At 38.1% G+C, this 16105-nt stretch overlaps 1 protein-coding gene and 1 long non-coding RNA gene across 2 annotated transcripts; one reads left to right on the top strand and one right to left on the bottom strand.

The window, feature by feature from the left end:
* The first annotated feature begins 1300 nt into the window (after positions 1-1300).
* Positions 1301-5230, top strand: LOC121053036. The gene is made up of 4 exons (XR_005810547.1): positions 1301-1891; positions 2044-2119; positions 2270-2336; positions 4122-5230. It is a non-coding gene; the product is annotated as an uncharacterized LOC121053036 (long non-coding RNA).
* A 1778-nt stretch (positions 5231-7008) lies between these two features.
* LOC112198346 (protein argonaute 10-like) lies at positions 7009-15573 on the bottom strand. The gene is given in 23 exon segments (XM_024339450.2): positions 7009-7514; positions 7632-7758; positions 7835-7908; positions 8050-8185; positions 8286-8349; positions 8499-8561; positions 8793-8935; positions 9052-9189; positions 9550-9671; positions 9789-9948; positions 10029-10151; positions 10427-10498; positions 10583-10590; positions 10593-10689; positions 11102-11218; positions 11333-11474; positions 11632-11738; positions 11824-11933; positions 12032-12165; positions 12258-12407; positions 12645-12853; positions 13173-13812; positions 15324-15573. Coding segments are annotated over 22 exon segments (2979 nt in total). The 5' UTR covers positions 13674-13812; positions 15324-15573; the 3' UTR covers positions 7009-7332.
* Positions 15574-16105: the final 532 nt, after the last annotated feature.

Genomic DNA, 16105 nt, shown 5'->3' on the forward strand with positions numbered 1-16105 from the left:
GCTCAGCCCCGTGCCCTATAATATCTATACTATTATTAAGTGAAGAGGTTTTGTTAGCCAAAATCTAGAATTTTGACAAAAATGACCCTAAAAGATTAATAAACTTTGAGAATTAATTAAATCAAAAGAATAATTAAGACATTTACAAAATATATTTTTATTAAAAAAATGAACAAAAAAAGTATCCACTATCCACTTTTCTCTCCCCATTATATTTTCTCTACAATAACTAACTCTTTTCTCTTTCATTTTCTGAAAAAATACTAATAACTTGCACATGAAGAGCATATATGAGGAAATGCTAGTTATTAATAATTAAAGGATAAATGTACAACGAGGGGGGCATATATTACCTACACCTCAAGTACTAGTACAAGCATCCTCATATATATAGTGCATCCTGGATAATCACAAGAGCCTCATCTAACTAAGAATCGTCTAAGAAATCAATGCTAGCAAGGTGTGTCAATCTATGGGCTACACATCTGCTTCACGATAGATAGAGCATAAATTAAAAGACGGAATTGCACGCAAATATGCTACACAATCCTCCACAATACATCCAACCTCAGAGAAGTCTACTATACCTCCTTTAAGTGCAGTAATCACCATAGCAGAATCATTTAGAGAAATGAAAGGGTCATTTATTTTGAAGAATAAGTAAGATTGTTAGTAGTTGATTCCGAAACTTTGAGTTACATCATTATTGTTTTTCAACCTTTAAAGAATTATGTTTCTTTCTTCTTTCATTTCAAATGTAAGTATTTTGCTCTGAGAGAAGAAAGAAACATAATCCTTTAAAGGTTGATAAACAATGATGATGTAACTTTAGGTTTTGAAGTCAACCACCAACAATTTTACTTACTTTTTGAAATCAATGGATTCTTTCATTTCTCTAGATATGATTCCATATCTAAGTCCATTAAAAATAACAACATATTGATTCTCTTCATTCTAATTATATATATATATTTTTTGTTTATTAGAATAAAAAAACAATATATTGATTCTCTTGTTTGTTTCTTGTTTATTTGTGTGTTTTTTTTTATGTGTAATTAAGGTTAGAATTCAAAGTTGGTTATGAATCCCCAATTAAACTACATCGTACTTGTACACCATATTAACGACAATTCCTATACTTACGAGTTCAATTGGAATTTCACAACATGGTGTGCAACCAACCAAGTCCTTACAAGATCATATTGGAGGTTCTCAACTCAAATCCAGCATCCAGCCACACGGCACCAACCGATTGCTCAAACTTCGAAACCACCTGTGCCGCCAACTCAGTTTGGCATTGATTCCTGACCTGCTTTTAGAACTGCTTCTGCTTTTGGGTCTACCCTAGAGTGTTTGGTAAAATTTTCAAAAGCAGCTTTAGGTCCAAATAGCTTCTCCCCACAGCTGATTTTGAGAAGCTACCAATTGGTTGCTTTTGGAGCTGCTTTGGGGAAAAACACGGAGCAACAGTAGAAACTTAATGAAATTTGTTAAACTACCAATTTTGTCCTCCTCCTTTCCGGACAATTACATTGAAACAAATAGGGTTCAGCTTTGATCTTCATCCCCTCTTTGCCGTCAAAACTACATTGCAACATCTGTTGCTCATCGAACTTCTCCTCCTTCTCTCTTTGCAAATTGGTGTGCTTGAAATTCCGGGGCAAGACAAGCCTCGCCAACTCCACAGGGTCCCAAACCACGAAGCTTCTTCTAGTAGAACCCCACGATATGATCAAATCCAGCGACGGGTCGTCCACCAAATCAAATGTCTTTGCACAAAAACGGCGGCACTGGAGTCTCCTGCAGACACTGAAGCGGCTGCGGCACTCCCACATAATCGCTACTCCCACCACTGAAAGGTTCAATCTTGCTCTCCTCACCATACTCTCAGGTTCGATCTTTTTTTTTCCGATTTCATATTCGTGCTCATGTAATTGGTATTGTTTTGTGAGTTGGGTTTGTGCTTTTAAGCATTATTGAAGTTTCTTCCTTTCTTAATTTAGGATATGAAGTATAAAGGTTTAAACCTCTTTAGTTATGCAGTCACTCCAATTATATGTAGAGTTTGGCAGAGAGTGAACACTGCAAACTCTTGAAAGGTCACCCATTTCAGGTTCAGGTAAGCTCCTTCCTTTTCATCACTTCGACTTCCAAACTGGTTTTCTCTCTCCAATTCTATTTCATTTATTTTTTATGCATTTTGGGTTACGAAGAGCTTTCCTCTGTATAAAGATTGTTTTATTGAAACTGTTTGTATGTGCTGTTGTAGGTTGAACTCGCTTAGCACATTTATAATGGATTTGGAAGTTTTGGGGCATGAGTTGCAGTTCATTCAGGTTTTGATCGTTTGCTTGTTTTTGGGTTATAAGTATTTACGTTAGGAAGAATTTTAGAATCAGAAGTGATGAAGAGCACTTAATGTAGATTCTTCTAATATTTGCAAAGTAGAGAGATATGTATGATTCAGTATATGGTGGTGGTATAATGGACCTAAAATTCTTATTAATTTGATATGTTTACCAATCTACCTGTACATGTTTATTGCATTACCATGGCTAATAATAAGGGGCCGTGACCACTTACCCAATTTTAACCTAAAAAATGTCCACTTGCTCCACTAAGAGTTTTTTGACCTCATTTACCCAATTTAATTGCAAATGACATTTTCACCCCCAAACAAATTATTAAAGTACAAAATTCTCTCTCTCCTCCTACCGGACTCTATCTCAGACTCTCTCTCTCTCTCTCTCTCTCTCTCTCTCTCTCTCTCTCTCTCTCTCTCTCTCTCACACACACACACCTGCTCCTCCTCGTTGGAACGTCGGAGCCCAAGAATCCGATCCAGGGCGGTGAAGACTTCACTGCAGAAGTCGTCGCCCGGCAAGCCGATGACGGTGACGAAACCTTTCCGGCGGATTTTGGGACATCTCAGATCTGTTTCTTGATCTGAATCTTGGCCGGGTCTTCCTTGGGTAACCCGACGGCGACGAAGACTCAAGGTGGTTGAGGTTGAGGTCGGCGGAGGTGCGGTGGAGGAAGAAGCCGCAAGAGACGAGCGAGTTGGCCCAAAGCTTGAAGACCTGCCTGTCCGATATCGAGTTCAAGATTTGCCGGTCCGATTCGTCCCCAGTCATTCTGATCTGGTGCCCAGAGCAATTCTGGGTGCCCAGATCAATTTTTTTTTTTTTTTTGTACATTGTGAACCCCGGGAATGAGGAAGGAATTGCAATGTAACTGTGGGATTTGTTTGATGGTCTACTGGGGGGCAGTAGACACATTATTGGCCCCCAATAGACTTTGATATGAGGGACAGGGATCACTATAGTGTGGTGTTTTGATAAGTTACCTGTTGTTTTCTGTGTATTAAAGTCAAATTATTTGTGAATCCTACAAAAAGGTGCATTTTTGGTGATCTATTGGGAGGCAGTAGAAACATTGGACTTTGTATTGGGGGGCAATAATATGATTACTGGGGGGCAGTAATATGATTATAAATTGATCAATTGTTCCTGTAGTGTATTCATTTTGGTTTTGGGAGTTCATACAATTCACTGGATGGCAATAATATGATTTTTGGGAGGCAATAATATGATTACTGGGGGGCAATAATAGCCGGATTCCGGATTCTAGTCATCGGTCGCCGGATTTCGGTTACCGGTTCCCGGAATCCGGTCACCGTTCGCCGGAGTCCGGTCACCGTTCGCAGGATTCCGGTCACCGTTCGCCGGATTCCGGTCGCCGGAGACCGCGCCAGCCACTGGTCACCGGAGCACAGCAAGGTGGAAGGTGACTTCTCTCTCTAAGTGAGAAAGAAGGAGAGGGCAAAAAAGTCTCAAAAAAAAAGAAAAAAGAATTAATTGGGTAAAGGGGAAATAATCCCTTAGAGTGTTTTGGGTAAATGGGGTTAAAAAACAGTTGGTGGAGCAAGTGGGAAATTTTTAGCCTAAAATCGGGTAAATGATCATTTTCCCTAATAATAAACTACAGCATACCTACTAGGCTAAGTAGGCATCCTGTATCGGTTGCATGAGTTAGCCATTATCAACTTTAGTTTTTCTTTAATCCTATATATTCTAATAGTTTCTTCCCTGACTGTAGCAAGTTTGTACCATCTTCTGCAGGATCCTAATTCAAAGCATCTAGGAACTACGGTTTGGGATGCATCACTGGTATTCGCCAAGTTTCTGGTAATGACTGTAACCCTCTAGAGACTCTTGTAAAGTTCCCATGATTTTAGCTTTCACATGTTGCTACGTTCTTCTGGTGTATGATTTGTGTAGGTTTACGGTTTGAGTTGAAACTTTATGGGTCCATTTGAGTCCAAGATTTGGATGACGAACGAAGAGCAAGATGTACTCATCCTTGAAATAGATCTATTATGCATTGATGACTTTGAATGTGATTACCAGAACATAAAAGCTATAAAGTCTTTACAAGTTCGGTCATAAAAGTCTCAGAATTATTGTTCTCATTAGACAATCTACAATTCTTTCTACAAGGTTGATGTACTTAATAACAAACATATAGTAACATAAAACAATGACAAACATATTTTGTAAGTAAATAATCAGAAATATTTTGCTTCCTAGGAATTATTAAGGTTATTCAGGTCACTAGTTTGGGGGCAAAAGGTAACAGTCATACTTCTTTGAAATTCAGATTGGGGATCCTGTTTGGATTGACAGAGCTATGTGTGCGCTGAAGAAGTTGGATGGGATTATGGAGGAGGTGACCGAGGAGGAGTTGATGGATGCCAATGGCGCAAGTGGATTCTATTAGCATGTTTATATGTCCTCACACTGGTGTGGTGCTAGCGGCGTTGATTAAGCTCCAGATTTGGCCTGCCAGTTTGCCAACCCACCGGTTCAAGTGGGGCTGATTTTGGGTTGATATGGATGTTTTGAAGAAATACTTGAGTAATTTAGAGGCTCCAAAGCATTAGTTTTGTAGAGGGCATTGTGAGTGTGTTCTGCTCTACTGCTTCATGTACTCTAAATTTTATGAAACTCCATTGGTGAAAGCGTTTAGCCGTTTAGGCATTGGTATTGTTCTCTATGTGCTTTTTACTTTGGTGATTCAATGTAGGATGAGGAACTGTTTTAGCTTGTAGTGCTCAGAATATGGTGGAGAAGGGAGTCATTTATAAGGCAGCATTGCCAAATTTTGTGTATGAGTTCATTATCATATGAATTTCACCACATTTTTCCTTATAACAAGTTTTCTTTAGCTTCCAAGTCTCTACTTGCATTCTGTATACCACAGATTTGTCCCTTTCACATATTTTGCTGTGAATTGCTTGTTCCTTGCTTTGTTCCGTATCTGATAGTAAGGAGGAGAAAACTTCCGATTGCTTCCTTGCTTGCTGGAAGAGCAGTGCAATTGTTAGCCCCTTTGCCAATGGCAGCTAAGGCCTTGGCAATCAAGGAGGCAATTTACCTAGCAGGATCCTTTTCCAATGTAGACATTGTTCAGGGAGGATAATAAACATGAAGGAGATGGTTCGGGAAGACAAGAAAGAGAGATGTTAAGAAATACAATTGCACTACTTAATTAGCATTTAGTTGCAAATTTCAAGTGAATTTAATGGTTCCCGTTGAACTATGATCGGGAAATTAATCTAAATATTCTGACTTATTTTGTGTAATAGTAAAACATAATATGCATATTGAAGGGTTTAAAGTAAATCTTTTATTTAGTCCAAGCAAAGATACAAGGATAATACATGAGAAATTTTTTATTTGGTATGGTTATATAATCAAAAAATAAAATTATGTATTTTAGTAGCATACCGTAGCACGTATGACCATTTTGGTAATTATACCCAGCTAAAGCACTTTTGTCTTCAACTTACCAAACACCTAGAAATTGTTTTTCGCTATCACAGCAATTTTAAAAACAGTTTACCAAACACCTCAGCTGCTTCCTCTCACAGCAAGTTCGGAAGTGCTTCCTCTCACAGCAACTTCGGAAGTGCTTCTTCTCACAGCACAGCAATCCCAAACTAAGCCTAAAACAAAAATGAGACCTTGTGCGGCATAACAGACCGTTGAAACCCAACCAAATCTAACAAAAAAGAAGCCCGTCTGGCCAAACCCACTGCACACAAATGAGGCAAGTCACTTATTCAAAAAAATGAGGTAAGTCACCGTCGTATACGCCGAGGCGGCGCCTAACAAGCAAAAACCAGATCTCCAAAAACCCCATCCCTACTTAGCATGCGTACAACACACTCAATGTATAAACATAAGAGTTTCTTATTAGTGATTTCCTGAATTAAGTTGCATCATCGAAAGGTTCTCACAGTGTTTTAAAGTACATATTACAATGACAATCCATAGAGATCTTTATCAAATTACGGTTGGAGCTGTTGAAGCTAAACTCTTTCAGGATATACCTTGTCTTAAAAGAATTTCAGATCATGATTACATGTGACAATTTAATATTAAAGTAATCTAAACTCCTTAGGAACTGAAAAAAAAGATAATGTTCAATCATCATTAAATCTAAATTAGTAGAAAAATTTTATTTTAAATTTGAGTTGTTTTATTTACTACAGTTAAATTCAGATTATAAGAGTAATTTGGTATAATTTTTTTTGCTCAATTTCTCAGGCAGTGATTATCATGTAGTTCTGTGAACGTTACTATTGTTCTCAGTGAAAAACTAATTGTTGACTACCAAATAAAAACAAATAATGCATCCCTAAAACCAATTTACTAGTAATCCGAGACTAAATAAATCTGAAGCCAATTTGCACAACCATGGTACTACTTGAGCATGGATTAGCCTACCTTGGCTATGTTCTGAGCTCATCTTTGGTGCATGCTTGTCCCCATTGAGTTTGTTAACCACTGTCCTTGTAATTTTTTCTTCTTTTCTTGAACAGTCAGCTTTTGAAAATTTACAACAGTAGTTTACTACTGTATATTTTTAATTCTTTATCGATGCTTTTCAAGAAAGCTGGCAGACTGATGGTTTGACAAGAACCTTTCAAGGGTGACCCAAATATTTTCTACATAGCTATAAACTTAATTCATTAATTAACATTACTTTACAGAGCCTAGAACTGACAAACATCCCATAATGGTTGGTCTACACTGCAGAGACTAAGGACCTATTGTTACACCTATGATCAAGGAACTCTAGCACTATAATCACTGATCTAAACTGGGAATACCTTTTCCTTTCTTCCCTCCTGCTAGGTTAAACTGAGAGACCTTGAGCCATGCATACATGGTTTGTCTTACAAAGAAGGAATTTTGACGATGCTGACGAACCTTATTTTCCTGATTGCAGCATCTTTCTCAGCAACCTAACCAACCTCTCCCACTTCTAACAATAAAACATTACTCTCTTCACATTCTCCTTTAAAGCTGGCAATGGCCGGACTCCAGACTCTCCTGCAGCCCGTGTGCCCTTAGCAGCATGACCAATAGAGCTATTATCCTGCAGATCTGGCTCCATATAGAATCGGGCACGAAAAGCAGCCAAATGGGCATAATATGCCGGAGGTACTGCATAAGATTCCACAGAATAGGTCCATTGCAATTAAAACTTTAAGGCAGATAATTTTGAATATAGAAATGATTGTGCGCAAAAATTACTCAACAGAACATGGAACAATGGCTTACCAACAGACACAGAGCGCGTGCACCTTGCATATGTGTAGCAAAGATTGTTTGTCAACGACTGGATTCCATCAGGGGTAAAATTATTCTCATCCCAGAGAACATGGTAGTGAGCTGGCCGACTTGTCCCCTGCAATATAACACTCTTAAATCCCATACAGAGAAATAAAGGAACAGAGAGAGCAACAGATAAATAAACTCTTTACCTGAATACCAGCATGGCTGCAGAGATAGAAATCAAATTCTGTAGGATGGCATATCTTGGTATCAACTACAGTGCCTGAAAACAATACAACAATAATATAAAGATGGAGAACACCTCGTATTGTAATTCTCTAAAACATGTGAGATAAAACAAGTTTCCAAAGATAGTTTAACCTTCAACCAAAAAAAGAAGAAGAAAAGACAAGTGTAACCTTACCAGGCAATATGTTGCCACTCTTGTCTACACTGCTTCTGTCCCTATGGTTATTAGCAAATAATCGTGTATGGTGCCGCTTCTGTACTACAATGAAAGTCACCGGCGGTTGATAGTTGGGTTCCAGAGAAGCACACGCCTGTATGCAGATTACTACTTATCAATGCGGCAAAAAATCCCACCTTTATCTCTAGTAACTCAATAATGGTGATAAAGAAACAAAATATATGAAGTCTGACCTTCCTAATCGCATCAAGCTCATAGAGTAAGACCTGATAAAATTGCCCTTCACTTACGCCATCCCTGCTTGGAATTATTTTATATTAGAAAAGGACAAAACCGCAAAAGAAACAAAAGACTACTTGAAGCATAACCCAAGTGTCTGTTACATACTTGCAGTTCCAATTTGGAATTTGGTCACTTAAAGTGCCCACTAGGAATACAAATTTTACCTGTAAAATATAATCCTGAGAGGCTTCTGCCCTGTTGCTTTCCTAAAGGAAACCAGAAGATCCCTGCACAAAAGAGAACATGACATTAAGATGCATGAATTATAATATTTTGGGCAAAATTTTCAGACATAATGTTAACACCTCACAAAAAGAGTAAAAGGCAATATGTTTATAGTACATAGTATATGCAAGCAGAAAGGAGTTTGGGGGAATATAATATGCTTGTATAGAAGAAAATAAGAGGAGTATAGATTCGGAAAGTTCCAAGGAAGTGAATGTTAAGAGTTCCCATACCGGATCATACCGCCACTGACTGTGCCACGAACAGGGTCCTGCCATGTCTTGTACAAATCTTGTATCAGTTCCTGTCTGTGAGCTTGAGCACAAACTAACCCAGCATATTTGGTCACTTCCGGCCAATCCTGGGAAGCCACCACCTACAGAAGTAAAATCATCAATTATCCATTAGCATCAAAGGTCTCAACTCTCAACATTGAAGTTTCATGTGGTAAAGGTAAAGATAATTGAAGTTTCATGTGGTAAAGATATGTACCGCAGCAATCGAGGGACTGGTATCTTCTCCATTCTCCGGGTGAGTCACGTCTGCTCCGAAAATTATGGTTGGTATATCACTGACTAAAGGTATCCTGCAGCTAATAGCATCCAAAAGAACAGTGTTTCTGCCACCCATCTGCAGCATGGATGAGTCCAAGAACCATCAGGATTCAATAATTTATAGAGCCATAACACAGACAAGGTCAAGACTGATTAAATAAACCTTGAGAAATGAATGAAATAGTCTTCCATGACCACACAACAGCCATTACTTTTTCCATAAAATTGTTAAAGACAAATAATTAAGAATGTATTTTCATCTCAAACTCGTGACTTTATCTTAAGTAGAATGTCTTAAAATCAGCTCATCCACCTGGCACTCTTTTAGTCTTAAATTGATTATAGACAAATGCAGTAATGAGCTACACAATGCACTGAAACTAATTTAGAAACTTGTAAGATTCATGCATGCATAAGATTTGGGGATTGAACAAACCTTAACATTAATCTTAAGAGACACATTAGCCAAATACTGTTTGCTAATCTTGAAAACATGCTTTGTAAGACAGCATTGCGAGATTAATCCAAGATCTGTTTCACATATTCGCTTGATATCACCTAAAATAGCAGAATCAGGTTAGAACCAAGTATATGATTCAAGTCATTTTTAAGCAAATCAAGCTCAGAGCTCAATGAAAAAAAAAATTAAATGGAATTATGACAAGTACGACCTACCATACAGGGACCCGTTGTTGTCAGGCAAAATAGCCAATAAGAGCTCTAATTCTTTTCCTTTTGTTTTGTTCATGGATGCATGATATACATGTTTCAAAGCTTTCTCTACTTGCTCAGGCCTGGCATTGTAGATTGGAATTACAGGTTCTGGATTAAATTCCTACAAGACAGCATAACAAAGTTATAACCCCATACAATTATAATAAACGAGAAGGCATCACATATAAAACAAATAAATACCATGCCAGAGACTTGACACATCTGACCAAGTTCACTACAAAACCCACGAGCAACACTCTCCTGCACACTCCGTGAGAAGTTAATACAAGCCCACCGGCTAACTGTCATTCCATTGATCATTTTCTGCAATACATTAAAAGCAGGAAACACAAATATCAGAGGTAGACACTAAGACTGATAATCCCCTTCTAATGCCTGAATAACATTAGATGAAATTATGAAATGCAAAAGTTCTATAAAACAACATGTTCAATTGAACTAAAAGGGTCTTAAGTGGTGATTAGGATTTGTTTGCTGATTACGCATAAACTGTTACAAGCATTACAAATATGACAAACAATTTTGCCACGAATCAAATACATTAAATATAGAGTGCTTAAATTCAGCAAGTATAGTACCTTGTTCATCATATTCCACTGACCTACTTGAGGCAAACAATTCTTTTCTTTTCCTGTCTCATGATATTTCAGCTGCAGGTGAATTTGACGTTAGATGCTTAACCATGATAATATATTCTTAATCAAACATTAATATGTTATCAGGGAAAACATTACCCAAGGGCCGGAAGAATTCGAGCCTCAACTGAAGCGAGCTTTTCACTGATTTTGATCCCAAACTCATTAGCATAAGGGTCTTGGTCATAAGCATTCTGTTGAACGGTCTGCTTGTGTTTGAAAACAATAGAATATATCATTACTTGTATGAGAACAACAACAAAAAGGTCGCATACTATCAACAACATACATCAATAACATTATATCATATATACGTAGCTATTCTTTTACTCCCTAGGTAGCATAGATGCTCCAGAGTTTGCATGAAGAAATCTTGAAATGACTCCATTTTCTTTGCATTAACTTCACAACTATAGCGAACCAGTTTATTGAAACACTACAATTCATTTTCTCTCTACTCTCAGTCGGTAGTAAACCAACCTAAGAGCCAATTTCTAACCCTTTTTCCCTCATATCCCACCACTGATTATGGAAATAGAATATTTCCTTGTGAGGAATGCAACTAAGCAAGGAAAGCAAAATAAAATTTGGCTATATGACTAAACTATCAAAAATTACCTGGAGGATGTCATTTTCACGATCCCTAGGCCTTTGACATGTAACTTTTAAGAGAGCAGTAATTTGTTTTTCATTCAACCTTTTTGTATATCGTTGCCCCTCAACAATTTTGCAGGCCTGCAAAAATTGAAGTATGTGAATTCACGACAAGACTCGTGAAAAGAAAATTGTGAGTAAATTTTCATTAGGAATGTGACATGTTGGGTGGCTAGTTGGGTGACTATGACCGACCTCCATGGGTAAATAATTAGCCTTCTTCTGATTTCCGCCAACTTGAAGGCAAGGAAGATGTCCATGTTGAATTGTGAATCCATACATCTCCTGGAAGTATTCAATTACTGACTTCATCGTCGAGTTCTCATCAACAGGAAACCTGACCAAAGATAACATCAGCATACAGCATCTAGAACACTAGCACAAGTCGATCAAGAATCAAGAAAAAGAAAAGAACTACAGCTTCTATTCCTTTAAAAAAAAATGCAAGTATCTAAAAGCCTGAATGAGCATATTTATGCTATTGTCAAACTTACACAAGCTCTCTTGTAGGTTGAGATGTCAGTCCCGATACTCGATACTTTCTTCGAACACTCCCTCTGTGGGTAACTTCAACTTTCACCCCTCTAAGAGCCTTCTTAATCTGGCACACATATAAAAGTACATACTACATTAAATTAGATACTAAGGATAACACACACACACACACACAGAGTTAGGAAGATCACCTTTACACGGTCAGCATCAGACAATGTCCTAGATAGTACATCTTTTCCCAGAAGCTGGGCTACAAACTCTATTACAGGAAGAGGCTCAATAAATGCAGCTGAAGCCATATCTGCAAAATGTGAAGATAGAGGAACGAAATATGAGACAGGTCATCTGAGAATAACCATTAGCAACTTTTGAAATACCAATTAACAGCCAATTACTCACCAATATTGAGGGAAAGACCCATTTGGGTAGGCCTTATACTTTGGTAAAACCCACACCATGACTCCAACCCCTCACCAAGCCGTTGTGGTGTTCGGATATTAGGTGAAAAGAAGGATCTCCCGATGGGACAGTACCTTCACCAGTGAAGTATTCATTAGGTGATTAATAAACTTCTATCTCCACACCAGAACAGTGTACCAGTCACAAGTTTTATGAAAAAATTTACCTTTTTGATGAGAGCTCTCTTAAAACAATGTCAAGAATTTGGAGGGCCTCCTGGGGAGCATCAGCACATTTACCGGCTAGAAACTGGCTCAAATGATACATGTTCGCTCGAGCAACAAATTTAATCACCACTTTATATTCCCTTTCTCTTCTGAAATATTATACAGAGGTATTGAAAGTTAATCCTACTGGATATACGTTGATAAATCAAATTGCTCATCATACATTCAATCTAATACAGAATCACGATATATTCTTGGAAGTGCCTTTCACTTTTTATGTTATTTCTCGTTATGTTATAGGGTTCTATGATTTTTCTTACCCATCTTATTTTAATCCAACTGATTCTAAGATAAATCCTAAAGGAACAAGGAGGCAATGTCCTTACTTTCGGCCATCGATTCGTTCTTCTTCATCAGTAAGTTTGATGTTAAACTCCTTCCAAACAAAGGGTAGCTCACCAGCAGTATACAGACTCTTTCTACCATCATAAGCGGGCAGTCTCATTCCTAGGTCAGATTCTCTGTACAATCTCACCAGTTCGGCCATGATAGCTCTGTTCACAACTCTCGATGTAACTTCGGGGGTAATGCAAACCTGCAAAAGTCAGTCCACTGATGGTGAAAAGGCAAACAAAACATTTAGAACAAAATTTAAGGCCAAAACTTAATCTCATAAATGCTAGTTGAAGTAAAGGACACGGTGAAAACAGTAAACTTTTCAAATTTCTTCTGCAATGCAACAGCAACTGTGAAAATATTAATAGTCAGATTAAGGTAAGGGGGCCCAATTTCTATTACACAACAGAAACACCAAATTAATTTTTGGCTACAGCACATCAGTAAGCATGTCTGGTAACTCCTTATCCATCAAAATAATTATAAGAAAAAGACCCATCAAAGAAAAAACAACTCACATCATAATGGTTCAAGTCCTTGTCTGGTAACTCTGCGAAGAAATGGTTGGCCTTTACAACACACTTTATCCCAGCTTGTCCATAGCCAGGCCTAGGTGCAAAGCTCAATGACTTACTGGAAGTGGGAAAACCCATCTCCATGGCACACGAATTTCCACCATTTTCCAAGGACTCATTTGTAGTACTACTAACTAAAGCACCTCCTCCAGCCAAGTTTGGTGAGGCTGGAATATGAGCCACCGTGCAGTGCCTTGAACTTGGCCGCATAAAAACATCACCTTGATCAGACTTCCGACCACCTCTCCCCCTTCTCCTTCCTCTGTTCTTAGTTGGAGGTGAAGTTTGGTTCTGAGTTTTGGGGTTTTGAGGTTCTGGGGTTGGTGGGCCTTTGCCATTTTGGCCAGTCTTGGGTGCCTTCTGAACTGGGTTTGCTGTGTTCTGTAAATGGGTTTTGATCACAAGGTGTTGCTCTGAGCTCTCCTTCATTTTCCTGATAGGCATGTTTGGTAACCAGAACTGATATACTAGAAAGCACAAGCCTTTGTTCAAAAAGAGACCCAACTTCACCAGATTTCACACTAACAAAGTAGTCTTCCCTTTCAGTCTTACTCAATTCTCCAAAGATTCAATACTTCTTACTCTGAAATACCCAAAAACAAACACAGAAAAACTGCACGTCAGCCGAAAGTGACCGATTCTCCAAAGATTCAATACTTCTTACTCTGAAATACCCAAAAACAAACACAGAAAAACTGCACGTCAGCCGAAAGTGACCGGAAAAAAAATTACCAAAACAGTGAATAACTAGACACAATAATGAGATTTCATCACTCTTATAAGTAAAAAAGTACGGGTAAATAAATGACCAGACTTTGTTTTCATTGAAGATGAAAAGCATTACTATTCCTTTGCTAAACTGAAAAAACCAACTATTCACCTCTATTTCAGCAGATTTACCCTTTTACAAAATACATACAAAACTGAAATCCAAATCTACAGAGAAGCAACAGCTACACTTTCTTCTTTGACTTGATATTACATAGCCATCCAATAAAAAAAAAATAAAACAAATCAATAATCAATCTCAAAGATTTGCTAAAAAGAAACACAGAACAAGAAAGCCAAAACAGAACTTGCAGCTCAGTATCAGCTTTGCAACTTGAATAAAAAAAAAATTAAAAATGCAAAGAAAATCCAAGTCATTACCCAAAACCCAAAGTGCTCCTTCAGATGCTTCTATAAGCAGCCCAATGAGCGTGAATCTTCCAGACAATAACAATAAAAATAAGAGTGAAGAGGAAAAAAAAACGAATAGAAACTAGGAAAATGGAGAAACCCAGGAGACAAAACCATTGTTTTGAGCCTGTCTGCACCCCAAAACTGAAAATTTGTGATCACCCACAACAAAATGAATAAGCCCAAGCAGATAAAAACAGAGACAAAAACATAGATGATAAATATCCCAGAGGAAATATAATAATAATATTAACAGTGTAGAAGACAGATTTGAAGCAAAGCTTGTGAGTTGTGAGTCTGCTATTAGTAAAACAGAGTAAAAACACCCAGAAAAAGCCAAAATTCAAGAACAAAACCAAGGAGAAGGAATAAACTTTGAAAAGGGTAGTAAAATCACTATCTGAAGGATACCCAAAATTAATGCCAAAGAGAAAAAGCCACCATCATTAAACACCACAGAGTCCCAACACCAACAAAGAAGCTCAAAACTCACCAACCAACAGTTAATTTAAGCTTAAGTTGACTCCTTGAGACAAACAATTCAAAGCAACAACAATGTTCTTGAAGACGATCACGAAAAAGAAACCCGGATAGGATTGAAAGTCTTTGAGCTGACAAAAACAAAGGTGAAGTGATTAAAAGGGTGGCAAAAGGGGGAGGGATTTAAAAGATGGGGGGTTGTGTTGGGGGGGGGATTCAGATTCAGCTAGAGAGAGAGAGATGGAGTTGGTAGAGAGAGAAAGGGGAAGAGGATGGGGATGATGATGAATCTTTATACACGCATGCAACTGCTTTTGGTGGTTTCTTTATCACGTGTTAAAGGGCTTGGGGGGAGCCCCTCTTTCTTTGGCTTTTTAAAAATGGCTTCCCCTAGCTCACCTCCTCTTTCTACAAATTTCCTAAATAAAAACCCACCTCTGAAAGCTTGTTTTGTGTTTCCTGGACTCACTCAACAGCCTCGGGGACGACGCTGGCCAAAGCAAACAAAGACCATTTCTTTCTTTTCTGTAAAAACCAGAGAGAGAGAGAGAGAGAGAGGGGAAATGGGTGTGCGTCCAAAAGAGGCACTGAGTATTTATAAAAGCAATCATACACAGAAGAAGAATAATTCGAACTTGCAGTCCTCTATTCTGCAGAGACGACCCCTCTTCCTTCTCACTCCTCAGTCCCCACTTCACTCTGTCTAGTCCCTTTTCTTTTCTTTTTCCATTTTTCTAAAATTTCAATTTCACTCCAAAAATCGAAAATGTAGTGTACGCGGTACCCGATGTACTCGACCCGGTTTATTTCTTGGGATGGCGAGACGGGTGGGTCTCGGGTCCCCACCCACCCACCTAAGTTCCTCCTCCTCTTCCTTATTGCTGTCTTGAGCTCATGATTATGTGTACTCAGCTCTATCATATCCCATCTGTTGGGTTATTGGGACCAAGGTTTTAGAAACTCGTTGTCACGGATAGTACATTTGTTAGGCAAAGTCGAAAAGATGGTTATCTACTCTTTAAAAAATATATATATATCGGTGTATCTACAAATATTTAGAATTTTGACTTAGAATCACAAGAGAGTGAACTTTGATTGAGATTGCGAGAAAGGGAAGAAAATGACATGATTTGATAGTTATCCTCGAGTTAAAGACTCTACCACTCTCTACCATGTCCAAATGTGAAACTCCAGGTTCATGGATCAAGTTGTTGATG

The sequence above is a fragment of the Rosa chinensis genome, chromosome 4 (assembly GCF_002994745.2).
Source record: "Rosa chinensis cultivar Old Blush chromosome 4, RchiOBHm-V2, whole genome shotgun sequence".
NCBI lineage: Eukaryota > Viridiplantae > Streptophyta > Magnoliopsida > Rosales > Rosaceae > Rosa > Rosa chinensis.